Below are 14,994 nucleotides of genomic sequence, written 5' to 3'. Positions count from 1 at the left end.
CTCCAAGGGGATGTTGACAACCAAGTGAAAGCCTTCACTGGACACATAATCCATAAATGCAATAAAAACTTCCCTACCTTTATCTAAATACTGTTCACATATATGCTTCAATGTAAACACTTGATCTACACATCCCCTACCCACTCTAAAACCTCCTTGCTCATCCGCAATTCTACATTATGTCTTACCTGTAATTCGTTCAATAATAACCCTACGGTACACTTTTCCTGTTTTGTTTTTTTTAACAAGTCGGCTGTCTCCCATCGAGGCAGGGTGACCCAAAAAGAAAGAAAATCCCCAAAAAGAAAATACTTTCATCATCATTCAACACTTTCACCTCACTCACACATAATCACTGTTTTTGCAGAGGTGCTCAGAACACAACAACTTAGAAGCATATACGTATAAAGGTACACAACATATCCCTCCAAACTGCTATTTTGTCCCCCTTCTCTTTATATAAAGAGACTACACACGCTCTCCGCCAATCCTTAGGTACCTTCCCCTCTTTCATACATTTATTAAACAAAAATACCAACCACTCCAACACTATGTCCCCCTTTGCTTTTAACATTTCTGTCATGATCCCATCAGTTCCAGCTGCTTTACCCCCTTTCATTATACGTAATGCCTCACGCACCTCCTCCACGCTCACATCCTGCTCTTCTTCACTCCTAAAAGATAGTACACCTCCCTGGCCAGTGCATGAAATTACCACCTCCCTTTCTTCGTCGACATTTAGAAGTTCCTCAAATTATTCTCGCCATCTACCCAATACCTCCATCTCCCCATCTACTAACTCTCCTACTCGGTTTTTAACTGACAAATCCATTCGTTCCCTAGGCTTTCTTAACTTGTTTAACTCACTCAAAATTTTTTTCTTATTTTCATTAAAATTTCTTGACAGTGCCTCTCCCACTCTATCATCCACTCTCCTTTTGCACTCTCTCACCACTCTCTTCACCTTTCTTTTACTCTCCATATACTCTGCTCTTCTTATAACACTTCTGCTTTGTAAAAACCTCTCATAAGCTAACTTTTTCTCCTTTATCACACCCTCTACTTCATCATTCCACCAATCACTCCACTTTCCTCCTGCACCCACCCTCCTATAACCACAAACTTCTGCCCCACATTCTAATACTGCATTTTTAAAACTATTCCAACCCTCTTCAACCCCCCCCCCCCACTACTCATACTTGCACCAGCCAACCTTTCTACCAATAGTTGCTTATATTTCACCTGAACTTCCTCCTCCCTTAGTTTATACACTTTCATCTCTCTCTTACTTCTTGTTGCCTTTTTACTTTTGTCCCATCTACCTCATACTCTAACTGTAGTTACAACTAGATAATGATCCAATATGTAAGTTGCCCCTCTATAAACATGTATATCCTGGAGCCTACCCATCAACCTTTTATCCACCAATACATAATCTAACAAACTACCTTCATTACATGCTATATCATACCTTGTATGTTGGTAGACAGCAACCACCCAGGGAAGTACTACCGTCCTGCCAGATGACTGTGAAACAGAAACCTGTAACTGTTTTGCATGATGGTAGGATTGCTGGTTTCTTTTTGACTCATAAACACGCTAGATAACAGGGATATCTTGCTACTCCTACTTACACTTTGGTCACACTTCACAGACACGCACATGCATATATATATACATACATCTAGGTTTTTCTCCTTTTTCTAAATAGCTCTTGTTCTTCTTTATTTCTTCTATTGTTCATGAGGAAGTGGAAAAGAATCTTTCCTCTGTAAGCCATGCGTGTCGTATGAGGCGACTAAAATGCCGAGAGCAATGGGCTAGTAACCCCTTCTCCTGTAGACATTTACTAAAAAAGAGAAAAAGAAAAACTTTATAAAACTGGGATGCTTAAATGTGCGTGGATGTAGTGCGGATGACAAGAAACAGATGATTGCTGATGTTATGAATGAAAAGAAGTTGGATGTCCTGGCCCTAAGCGAAACAAAGCTGAAGGCGGTAGGGGAGTTTCAGTAGGGGGGAAATAAATGGGATTAAATCTGGAGTATCTGAGAGAGTTAGAGCAAAGGAAGGGGTAGCAGTAATGTTAAATGATCAGTTATGGAAGGAGAAAAGAGAATATGAATGTGTAAATTCAAGAATTATGTGGATTAAAGTAAAGGTTGGATGCGAAAAGTGGGTCATAATAAGCGTGTATGCACCTGGAGAAGAGAGGAATGTAGAGGAGAGAGAGAGATTTTGGGAGATGTTAAGTGAATGTATAGGAGCCTTTGAACCAAGTGAGAGAGTAATTGTGGTAGGGGACCTGAATGCTGAAGTAGGAGAAACTTCTAGAGAGGGTGTGGTAGGTAAGTTTGGGGTGCCAGGTGTAAATGATATTGGGAGCCCTTTGATTGAACTTTGTATAGAAAGGGGTTTAGTTATAGGTAATACATATTTTAAGAAAAAGAGGATAAATAAGTATACAAGATATGATGTAGGGCGAAATGACAGTAGTTTGTTGGATTATGTATTGGTAGATAAAAGACTGTTGAGTAGACTTCAGGATGTACATGTTTATAGAGGGGCCACAGATATATCAGATCACTTTCTAGTTGTAGCTACACTGAGAGTAAAAGGTAGATGGGATACAAGGAGAATAGAAGCATCAGGGAAGAGAGAGGTGAAGGTTTATAAACTAAAAGAGGAGGCAGTTAGGGTAAGATATAAACAGCTATTGGAGGATAGATGGGCTAATGAGAGCATAGGCAATGGGGTCGAAAAGGTATGGGGTAGGTTTAAAAATGTAGTGTTAGAGTGTTCAGCAGAAGTTTGTGGTTACAGGAAAGTGGGTGCGGGAGGGAAGAGGAGCGATTGGTGGAAAGATGATGTAAAGAGAGTAGTAAGGGAGAAAAAGTTAGCATATGAGAAGTATTTACAAGGTAGAAGTGATGCAAGGAGGGAAGAGTATATGGAGAAAAAGAGAGAGGTTAAGAGAGTGGTGAAGCAATGTAAAAAGAGAGCAAACGAGAGAGTGAGTGAGAGGTTATCAACAAATTTTGTTGAAAATAAGAAAAAGTTTTGGAGAGAGATTAACAAGTTAATGAAGCCTAGAGAACAAATGGATTTGTCAGTTAAAAATAGGAGAGGAGAGTTATTAAATGGAGAGTTAGAGGTATTGGGAAGATGGAGGGAATATTTTGAGGAATTGTTAAATGTTGATGAAGATAGGGAAACTGTGATTTCGTGTATAGGGCAAGGAGGAATAACATCTTGTAGGAGTGAGGAAGAGCCAGTTGTGAGTGTGGGGGAAGTTCGTGAGGCAGTAGGTAAAATGAAAGGGGGTAAGGCAGCTGGGATTGATGGGATAAAGATAGAAATGTTAAAAGCAGGTGGGAATATAGTTTTGGAGTGGTTGGTGCAATTATTTAATAAATGTATGGAAGAGGGTAAGGTACCTAGGGATTGGCAGAGAGCATGCATAGTTCCTTTGTATAAAGGCAAAGGGGACAAAAGAGTGTGCAAAAATTATAGGGGGATAAGTCTGTTGAGTATACCTGGTAAAGTGTATGGTAGAGTTATTATTGAAAGAATTAAGAGTAAGACAGAGAATAGGATAGCAGATGAAAAAGGAGGCTTTAGGAAAGGTAGGGGGTGTGTGGACCAGGTGTTTACAGTGAAACATATAAGTGAACAGTATTTAGATAAGGCTAAAGAGGTCTTTGTGGCATTTATGGATTTGGAAAAGGCATATGACAGGGTGGATAGGGAGGCAATGTGGCAGATGTTGCAGGTGTATGGTGTAGGAGGTAGGTTACTGAAAGCAGTGAAGAGTTTTTACGAGGATAGTGAGGCTCAAGTTAGAGTATGTAGGAAAGAGGGAAATTATTTCCCAGTAAAAGTAGGCCTTAGACAAGGATGTGTGATGTCACCGTGGTTGTTTAATATATTTATAGATGGGGTTGTAAGAGAAGTAAATGTGAGGGTCTTGGCAAGAGGCGTGGAGTTAAAAGATAAAGAATCACACAAAGTGGGAGCTGTCACAGTTGCTCTTTGCTGATGACACTGTGCTCTTGGGAGATTCTAAAGAGAAGTTGCAGAGATTGGTGGATGAATTTGGTAGGGTGTGCAAAAGAAGAAAATTAAAAGTGAATACAGGAAAGAGTAAGGTTATGAGGATAACAAAAAGATTAGGTGATTAAAGATTGGATATCAGATTGGAGGGAGAGAGTATGGAGGAGGTGAATGTATTCAGATATTTGGGAGTGGACGTGTCAGCGGATGGGTCTATGAAAGATGAGGTCAATCATAGAATTGATAAGGGGAAAAGGGTGAGTGGTGCACTTAGGAATCTGTGGAGACAAAGAACTTTGTCCTTGGAGGCAAAGAGGGGAATGTATGGGAGTATAGTTTTATCAACGCTCTTATATGGGTGTGAAGCATGGGTAATGAATGTTGCAGCGAGGAGAAGGCTGGAGGCAGTGGAGATGTCATGTCTGAGGGCAATGTGTGGTGTGAATATAATGCAGAGAATTTGTAGTTTGGAAGTTAGGAGGAGGTGCGGGATTACCAAAACTGTTGTCCAGAGGGCTGAGGAAGGGTTGTTGAGGTGGTTCGGACATGTAGAGAGAATGGTGAGAAACAGAGTGACTTCAAGAGAGTATCAGTCTGTAGTGGAAGGAAGGCGGGGTAGGGGTCGGCCTAGGAAAGGTTGGAGGGAGGGGGTAAAGGAGGTTTTGTGTGCGAGGGGCTTGGACTTCCAGCAGGCATGCATGAGCGTGTTTGATAGGAGTGAATGGAGACAAATGGTTTTTAATACTTGACGTGCTGTTGGAGTGTGAGCAAAGTAACATTTATGAAGGGGTTCAGGGAAACCGGCAGGCCGGACCCGAGTCCTGGAGATGGGAAGTACAGTGCCTGCACTCTGAAGGAGGGGTGTAAATGTTGCAGTTTAAAAACTGTAGTGTAAAGCACCGTTCTGGCAAGACAGTGATAAAGTGAATGATGGTGAAAGTTTTTCTTTTTCGGGCCACCATGCCTTGGTGGGAATCGGCCAGTGTGTTAATAATAATAATAATGTGTACCTGTGAGAAAAGATACACAGACAGATAGAAAGAGATAGACAGAGACAGACAGGGACAAAGATAGAGACAGACCGACACAGACAAACAAACAGAGCCAGGCTGCCAGCAACCGGCCAGTCACACAGCTGGCCAGCCAAGTCGCCAGCCAGGTGGCCGGCCAGCCAATCAGTCAGCCAGCCAGCCTGCTGAACAAGTATTACGTTCCAAAATTGTTTCTCTTTACTTAGGACATAGGTTATAAGACATTCTGAAAGGGTGTTGCACAAATATTGCACAAGGGATATTTTCGAGTTTTTCTTTTTTTATATTTCCTCAACCACTTAAAGCCACATCCACCTCAAAGCCACTAAACTCGGGGTCAACATCACTTTCCTCTTAAAATGGGAGAGTTAATAGGTGTTTGCCCCGCCGTTTGCTCTAGCTGGCACTCATTTGAAATGGTGCTCCCACAAGGTACTAAGTGGTCCCAGATTTTTTAATACAGTGCACACTGAGTGTTATGGCCCATTCTATGCTGACCAGGCATCTCAGGCCAATCGTGCCATATTTGAAAGCAGGAAAAATAAAACATTTATATACATTTGGCTAGGTAGTAGGTTGGTAGACAACAACCGCCCAGGGAGATACTACCGTCCTGCCGAGTGTAAAATGCAAGCCTGTAATTGTTTTACATGATGGTAGGATTGCTGATGTCCATATTTCTGTCTCATAAACATGCAAGGTTTCAGGTATGTCTTGCTACTTCTACTCACACTTAGGTCACACTACACATACATGTACAAGCATATATATATACACCCCTCTGGGTTTTCTCCTATTTTCTTTCTAGTTCTTTTCTTGTTTATTTCCTCTTATCTCCATGGGGAAGTGGAACAGAATTCTTCCTCCATAAGCCATGCGTGTTGTAAGAGGCAACTAAAATGCCGGGAGCAAGGGGCTAGTAACCCCTTCTCCTGTATATATTACTAAATGTAAAAGGAGAAACTTTCGTTTTTCCTTTCGGGCCACCCCGCCTTGGTGAGATACGGCCGGTGTGTTGAAAGAAAGATAGATATACGTTTGGGACACTAGCGGTAAGAACGTACATATACGTTTGGGCCATTTACAGGCTAATGTGTACCTGCACATCAGCACAGTGTGTAAGTATATTTAGTTACAGGTATACATAAATATAATTATCAGAGCGCATATAAAATATGATATAACTTTTAAAAACGATTGAAATTTTAGAAAGTTTCCAGACATAATGGAGAGACGCAGTGCTCACGGAGCTCAAGGAGAACGTAAACAAACCAGGTGGGGGCGCGGCGACTGTATTAGAAAGTCAAGTGGAAGGAGCCATATAGCAAGTTTTGGTCATAATTTGAAATGTCTGTAATAGCGGAACGCCGTAAAGCGGAATGCCATAAAGCGAGGCCCTACCATACTTCAGCATGTCTAAAACATTGCTGGGGCCTATACATACTTTGTATATATTTCTAGACAACAGTACGTGACCAAGGCAGGTGAATATGTTCACCTGTCAGTGTGTTTGTGACTATCTGATTACTATTTCAGTACCTAATATTAGTGTCAGAACAAAGATTGGTACAAAATCACAAGAGTTACTATAAACTGTAATTATCAGAACACAGAAAATTATATAAATTAAAAAATAAAACAAGAAAAAGAGGTACATCGGCAACTCCATGTTTCCATCAGGTGAGCATCCAGCACCAACTTCGCGGTCTGATATCTCGGCAAGTACCGACTCAAAATTTTTTTTTTCTTTCTTTTTGGTCTTATTATACACAGAAAATTGTCCTGTTTAATTTTTTTTTCCAAATATTCAGAGCACTAGCAGTGAAAATGTAGATCTACGTTTGGACAGTTAACGCGTTAAACACAGTTTCTATCATTATCAATATGACACTAAATGCCAACTTACCTCTTTGGCTTTCTCCAACTCTTGTTTGAGCAAGGCCTTTTGCATAATATTCTGGGTATGAGCGACTAGTTCTTGGTGTGAAGGGGGTCTGCGGGGGCCTCCTCCAACATTATTCACACTCAGACTATTGCCCAATGACCCACCAGCAAACACTGTAGTAAAAGAATACCAGTCAAACTAACCTTTCTTGGTGCATTGGATGTACCCTAATTTTTCAAAGATTTTCTAAAAGGACCTAATTGTCGTATCATACGTCCACTTAATATTTAAAATTCATATTCACTATAATGTGCTCTTTGGCATCACAAATCAATAATGTTCCTTTCAATAATGGCATAGAGAATAAAAAATACAGCCTAAACATACTTTAGTACAAATTTTTATTTAGGACTCAAACATCACTGAAAAAATGACAAATCAGTTTTGTATAGTAAATTATGTAGAATTTAACCTAAGATAACCCAATAATATCAACAATACATTTCTACTGGGATCCTTGTCTTCTAACACTATGTACAAAGAATGCTTAAAATGCTACAATTGTTTTAGAGTGTAATACTTCTCAAAACATGGATACAAGTCACAATGACTTTACTAAGTTATTCTGGATTAAATATACTTAATGTGCTTTACAGCTGAATTCCACTGTAACTACAGTAGACCATCAATTAACGCATGTTCCTCTACCATGTTTTCTGCAATATACTATTGCAAAACAGCAGCATATTTTCAACTAACACTGTAGAATTCGATTAACACAGTGTGAGTTCCAGAAAAAAAAATTTGAGCGCTTCGAGCTGGACTGCAGGATTTTCCCCCTCCATCTAACGGGCTTGTAGGCAGCCTAACTGTGGGTTAGTCAACTGTCTTTGTGGGAGAGACCTAGCTTCATCCCTTGCCTCCTCCATCCCACCTCCTATTGGTTGGTACACATGTGTCAGAGGCGTTTGTGATTAAATTAGGCGATTCCTGCATACAAGTCAATATATGCAGTGTTTTCATATCAGTAAGTCACTGACATTTTTTGAGTTACCCTAGGTAATTCATACTATTTATGAAAATTGTACTTGCGTGTACCTGTGCCTAAATAAACTTAATATCCTCAAATGTGAACTTGCTGTAGACACTGTTTATATACATTTTGGGAGGGCAGACAAAAACTGCACCTGACCATGTGAGGACTTTCTTAGTGTTTATATACCCTGTTTATCTTTTTTTGTTTAATACAAGTTAAAAGATGAAAGTAACCAGAATGTAATGTGTATACAGTACTTACTTCACATATATTTGTGAATCAATTTAGTCAGTACACTCGTGTATTGTTTGTTTTAGGATGTGTGTGTGAGTTCATTGTTGTTGGGGTTAAGGGCTTAAGGAGTAAAGGCTGTGAGCATCCCACCCTTCCTTATACAGTGGACCCCCGGTTAACGACATTTTTTCATTCCAGAAGTATGTTCAGGTGCCAGTACTGACCGAATTTGTTCCCATAAGGAATATTGTGAAGTAGATTAGTCCATTTCAGACCCCCAAACATACACGCACAAACGCACTTACATAAATACACTTACATAATTGGTCGCATTGGGAGGTGATCGTTAAGCGGGGGTCCACTGTACTGATTATTTTTATTACTGAAAATGCAGGGAAAATTATATATTCATTAAATTCCTTTAAGTAATAATTTTTTTTTCAACGAACCATCCATATCCTACCGAGTCAGGGTAACCTAAAAAGAAAAACAGGAGTTTTTCTTTTACATTTAGTAATTTATAGAGGCACTAGCTGCTTGCTCCCAGCATTCTAGTCGCCTCTTATGACACGAATGGCTTAGGAGGAAGAATTTTTTCTATTTCCCCATGGAGATAAGAGGAAATACATTTATTAGTATGTAACAAATAGTTGGGGAGAGGGGTGGGATTAAATTATGGGGAAACAAATACAAAATGGGAGCTGACACAGTTACTTTTTGCTGATGATACTGCTTTTGGGAGATCTTAAAGAAGAGAGGCAAAGATTAGTGGATGAGTTTGGGAGGGTGTGTAAAAGAAGAAAGTTGAAAGTGAACATAAATAAGAGTAAGGTGATTAGGGTATCAATCAATTTAGATAAAGAAAAATTAGATATCACACTGGAGGGAAGGAGTATGGAAAAAGTGAATGCTATATATTTTTTTATTAACAGATTGGCGGCTTCCCACCAAGGCAGGGAGGACCAAAATAAAAAAAACTTTCATCATTCACTCCATCACTGTCTTGCCAGAGGAATACTTACACTACAGTTATAAAATTGCACCATTAACACCCTTCTTTTCGAGTGCATGCACTGTACCTCCTATCTCCAGGACACTAGTCCAGCCTGCTGGTTTCCTTGAATCCCTTCACAAATGTTACCTTGCTCACACTCCAACAGTCCGTCAAGTCCTAAAAACCATTTGTCTCCATTCATTCTCATCTAAAACACCCATGCATGATTGCTGGAAGTCCAAGCCCACAAACCTTTACCCCCCCTCCCTCCAACCTTTCATAGGCCGACCCTTACCCTGCCTTCCCTACATTACAGATTTATACACTCTTGAAGTCATTCTATTTCATTCCATCCTCCTACATGTCCTAACCACCTCAATAACCCCTCCTCAGCCCTCTGGATAATAGTTTTGGTAATCCCGCACCTCTTCCTAATCTCTAGACTACAGATTCTCTGCATTATATTCACACCACACATTGCCCTCAGACATGACATCACTGCCTCCAGCTTTCTTGTAGAAACATCAACCACTCATGCTTCACACCCATTTAAGAGCCTTGGTACAACTATACTCTCATACATTACCCTCATTGCTTCCATGGATAAATTTCTTAGTCTTCTCAGACTCCTAAGTGCACCACTCACCTTTTTCCCCTCATCAATTCTATGATTCACCTCATCTTTCATGGACCCATCTGCTGACACGTCCACTCCCAAATATCTGAATACATTCGCCTCCTCCATACTCTCTCCCTCCAATCTGATATCCAATCTTTCGTTACCTAATTTTTGTCATCCTCATCATGATACTCTTTCCTATATTAACTTTTAATTTCCTTCTTTTACATACCCTATGGAACTCATCCACCAACCTCTGCAATCTCTCTTCAGAACCTCCCAATAGCACAGCGTCATCAGCAAAGAGCAACTTTGACAACTCGCACTTAGTGTTATATTCTTTATCTTTTAACCCCACACCTCTTGCCAACACCTGAGCATTTACTTCTCTTACAACCCCCTCTATAAACATATTGAACAACCAAGGCTAACCATAGCATTGATGAAGGAAAAAAGGCAAGTGGTGCTTTGAGGTATATGTGGAGACAAAAAAAAGTTAACCATGAAGATAAAGGGAATGAACGAGTACAGTGGTACCAACACACTTATATGGGTATGAAGCATGGGTTGTAAATGCTGCAGCGAGGAGGCGGCTGGAGGCAGTGGGGATGTCATGTTTAAGGGCAATGTGTGGTGTAAATATTATGCAGAGAATTTGTAGTGTGGAAATGAGGAGGTGGTGTGGAATTACTAAAATTATTAGACAGAGGGCTTAAGAGAGGTTGTTGAGGTGGTTTGGTCATTTGGAGAGCATACGAATCTGTCATGGAAGGAAGGCAGGGTAGGAATCGTCCTAGGAAAGGTTGGAGGGGGCAAAGTAAGTTTTGTGAGTAAGGAGCTTGGACTTCCAGCAAGCGTGCATGTTAGGAGTGAATGGAGAAGAACTGATTTTGAGACCTGACAAGCTGTTGGAGTGTATGCAGAGTAATATTTTGTGAAGAGATTCAGGGAAACTGGTTAGTCAGACTCAAGTCCTGGAGGTGGGAACTACAATGCCTGCACTTTAAAAGAGGGGTTTTGGATATTGGCTGTTTGGAGTGACATCCAAACTGTCGTATCCGAGTGCCTCTGCAAAGACTAATTATGTGTGAGTGATGGCGAAAGAGTTGAACATGAATTTTTTTTTTCTTTTTGGTCCACCCTGCCTCAGTGGGAAACTGCTGTGTTAAAAAAAAAAAATTACTTGCTGCTTACAAAATGTGGCTTATTACATAAACTCTCCAATAATAAGAAAGTTGTATAAGAGACATTTACAGTGTATGTGTAAGGAAGGGAACAATGCTAAAGAGAGAGAGAGAGAGAGAGAGAGAGAGAGAGAGAGAGAGAGAGGACAGCGTGAAACAAGCTTTTATGCCACGAGACGGGCAGAAAGCAGCAACTTCACTCTGGCTGTACCCTTCTCCAGAACATCACTCCATCTGATATCATATATACCCAGGATGACTCGAGTATGGAACACATTCGTACAGCATAATGATGTCAACGAGATAAAGTCAGTTGATCAAATGAAAATGCTGGCACACAGATGGCTCCAATTTCATCCTGTTCCTTACTTGTATGTCTCATAACAACAAAAATGCTTTCAAATGAGCTGATGTAGGTAACCTGTAAATAGCTTGCCAATAAAGTTAGGAATCCTTAACCTTGTCAAAACCTGTGTAAAAAAAAAAAAAGAGGGGAGAGAGGGGAGAGAGAGAGGTGAGAGAGGTGAGAGAGAGGGGAGAGAGAGGGGAGAGAGGGGGGAGAGAGGGGAGAGAGAGGGGGGGAGAGAGGGGAGAGAGAGGGGAGGGAGAGGGGTGAGAGGGGTGAGAGCGGGGTGAGAGAGGGGTGAGAGAGAGGGGAGAGAGAGGGGAGAGAGAGGGGTGAGAGAGGGGTGAGAGAGAGGTGAGAGGGGAGAGAGAGGGGAGAGAGAGGGGAGAGAGAGGGGAGAGAGAGGGGAGAGAGAGGGGAGAGAGTGGGGAGAGAGGGGAGAGAGGGGAGAGGGGAGAGAGGGGGAGAGAGGGGGGAGAGAGGGGGGAGAGAGGGGGGAGAGAGGGGGAGCGAGGGGGGAGAGAGGGGGGGGAGAGAGGGGGGGAGAGAGGGGGGAGAGAGGGGGGGGGAGAGGGGGAGAGGGGGGAGAGAGGGGGGAGAGAGGGGGAGCGAGGGGGGGAGAGAGGGGGGAGAGAGGGAGAGCGAGGGGGGGAGAGAGGGGGAGAGATGGGAGAGGGGGGGAGAGATGGGAGAGGGGGGGAGAGGGGGAGAGAGGGGGGAGAGAGGGGGGAGAGAGGGGGAGAGAGGGGGGGAGAGAGGGGGGGAGAGAGGGGGGAGAGAGGGGGGGAGAGAGGGGGGAGAGAGGGGGGGAGAGAGGGGGGGAGAGAGGGGGGGAGAGAGGGGGGGAGAGAGGGGGGGAGAGAGGGGGGGAGAGAGGGGGGAGAGAGAGGGGGGAGAGAGGGGGGAGAGAGGGGGGGAGAGGGGGGGAGAGGGGGGGAGAGGGGGGGAGAGAGGGGGGAGAGGGGGAGGGGGAGGGGGAGAGAGGGGGAGAGGGGGGGAGCTAGGGGGGAGGGGGGGGAGCTAGGGGGGAGGGGGGGAGATAGGGGGGAGGGGGGAGATAGGGGGGGAGGGGGGAGAGAGGGGGAGGGGGGGAGGGGGAGAGAGGGGGGAGGGGGAAGAGGGGGAAGAGAGGGGGGAGGGGGGAGAGAGGGGGGAGGGGGAAGAGAGGGGGAGAGAGGGGAGGGAGAGGGGAGAGACAGGGGGGAGACAGGGGGGAGAGAGGGGGAGAGGGGAGAGGGGGGAGAGGAGGGAGAGAGGGGGGAGAGGGGGGGGAGAGGGGGGGAGAGAGGGGGAGAGAGAAGGGAGAGAGGGGAGAGAGGGGGGAGAGGGGGAGAGAGAGGGGAGAGGGGGAGAGAGAGGGGAGAGAGAGAGTTGAGAGAGGGGGGAGAGAGGGGGGAGAGGGGAGAGAGAGGGGGGAGAGGGGAGAGAGAAGGGAGAGAGGGGGAGAGAGGGGAGGGGAGAGAGGGGGAGAGAGAGGAGGGGGAGAGAGGGGAGGGGAGAGGGGGGAGAGAGGGGAGGGAGAGGGGTGAGAGAGGGGTGAGAGAGGGGTGAGAGAGGGGTGAGAGAGGGGTGAGAGAGGGGTGAGAGAGGGGTGAGAGAGGGGTGAGAGGGGTGAGAGAGGGGTGAGAGAGGGGTGAGAGAGGGGAGAGGGGAGAGGGGGAGAGAGAGGGGAGAGAGGGGGAGAGGGGAGAGAGAGGGGAGAGAAGGGAGAGGAGGGGAGAGGGGTGAGAGAGAGGGGAGAGGGGAGAGGGGAGAGAGGGGGAGAGGGAGAGGGGAGAGAGAGGGGAGAGAGAGGGGAGAGAGCGGGGGGAGAGAGGGGGAGAGGGGGAGAGAGGGGGAGAGATGGGAGAGGGGGGGGAGAGATGGGAGAGGGGGGAGAGAGGGGGGAGAGAGGGGGGAGAGAGGGGGGAGAGAGGGGGGAGAGAGGGGGGAGAGAGGGGAAAGAGCGGGAGAGGGGGAGAGAGGGGGGGAAAGAGGGGGAGAGAGGGGGTGAGAGAGGGGGAGGGGGGGAGAGTGGGGGAGAGGGGGAGAGGGGGGAGAGAGGGGAGAGACAGGGGGGGAGAGATGGGGGAGAGGGGGGAGGGGAGAGGGGGGGAGAGGGGGGAGAGGGGGGAGAGAGGGGAGAGAGGGGAGAGAGGGGGGGAGAGAGGGGAGAGAGGGGGGGAGAGAGGGGGGGAGAGAGGGGGAGAGAGAGGGGGGAGAGAGGGGAGGGGGGAGAGAGGGGGAGAGGGGAGAGAGGGGAGGGGGAGAGAGGGGGAGAGGGGAGAGGGGAGAGAGGGGAGAGAGGGGAGAGAGGGGAGAGAGGGGGAGAGAGGGGAGAGGGGAGAGAGGAGGGGGAGAGAGAGGAGGGGGAGAGAGGGGAGGGGAGAGGAGAGGGGGAGGGGGAGAGAGGGGGGGAGAGAGGGGAGATAGAGGGGAGAGGGGAGAGGGGAGAGGGGAGAGAGAGGGGAGAGAGAGGGGAGAGAGAGAGCGGAGAGAGGGGAGAGAGGGCGGAGAGGGCAGAGAGGGCGGAGAGGGAGGAGAGGACGGAGAGAGCGGAGAGAGCGGAGAGGGCGGAGAGAGCGGAGAGGGCGGAGAGGGCGGAGAGGGCGGAGAGGGCGGTGAGGGCGGAGAGAGCGGAGAGGTCGGAGAGAGGGGAGAGAGTGGAGAGGGCGGAGAGAGCGGAGAGGGCAGAGAGGGGGGAGAGAGGGGGGGAGAGAGGGGGGAGAGAGGGGGAGAGAGGGGGAGAGAGGGGGGAGAGAGGGAGGAGAGGGGGGAGAGAGGGGGGGAGAGGGGGGAGAGAGGGGGGAGAGAGGGGAGATAGAGGGGAGAGGGGAGAGAGAGAGGGAAGAGAGAGAGAGAGGGGAGAGAGAGAGGGGAGAGAGAGAGGGGGAGAGAGGGGGAGAGAGAGAGGGGAGAGAGAGAGGGGAGAGAGAGAGGGGAGAGAGTGGAGAGAGAGAGGGGAGAGAGAGAGAGGAGAGAGGGAAGAGAGAGAGGGGAGAGAGAGAGGGGAGAGAGGGGAGAGAGAGAGGGGAGAGAGAGAGGGGAGAGAGAGAGGGGAGAGAGAGAGGGGAGAGAGAGAGGGGAGAGAGAGAGGGGAGAGAGAGAGGGGAGAGAGAGAGGGGAGAGAGAGAGATTAGGGATGGCGAGGCTGCCAGTTCGAACAAAATTGCAGCTACAAAATTCTTAAGTGAATTTCAAGTAGTACACAGAGGCTGAAGGACTCAAACCTGAACAAGTGTTCAATTGTGATGAAACAGGCCTCTTTTGGAAGAAAATGCCAAAGAGGACCTACATTACTCAGGAGGAAAAGGCACTCACAGGACACAAGCCAATGAAAGACAGGCTGACGCTTATGTTCTGTGCTAATGCTAGTGGGGATTTCGAAGTGAAGCCATCATTAGTGTACCATTCTGAAAATCCCAGTGTTTTAAAAAAAAAAAAAATGTTATGAAGAGTAAATTGTGTGTGTTTTGGAGATCTAATAATAAGGCATGGGTCACGAGGGAAATTTTCGTTGAGCGATTCAATGAAGTGTTTGGCCCTAGTGTGAAGAATTACCTCCTGGAAAAGAAATTGGATCTCAAGTGCCTCCTAGTAATGGACAATGCACCTACTCATCCTCCAAACTTG

At 46.1% G+C, this 14,994-nt stretch overlaps 1 protein-coding gene across 7 annotated transcripts in view; it reads right to left on the bottom strand.

Annotated features, from left to right (window-relative positions):
- The window catches only part of LOC128689190 (eukaryotic translation initiation factor 4E transporter-like), a 317,681-nt gene that overhangs the window by 150,939 nt on the left and 151,748 nt on the right, over positions 1-14,994 (bottom strand). For all 7 annotated transcript variants that reach the window (XM_070087137.1, XM_070087142.1, XM_070087138.1 and 4 more), the window contains one exon: positions 6,991-7,142. In XM_070087137.1, coding sequence (XP_069943238.1) covers positions 6,991-7,142 — 152 coding nt within the window. The remainder of the gene's footprint in view (positions 1-6,990; positions 7,143-14,994) is intronic.

This window comes from Cherax quadricarinatus, chromosome 21 (assembly GCF_038502225.1).
Source record: "Cherax quadricarinatus isolate ZL_2023a chromosome 21, ASM3850222v1, whole genome shotgun sequence".
NCBI lineage: Eukaryota > Metazoa > Arthropoda > Malacostraca > Decapoda > Parastacidae > Cherax > Cherax quadricarinatus.
Note: the sequence above shows the minus strand (reverse complement) of the source record. Positions and strands in the feature narration are given on the sequence as shown.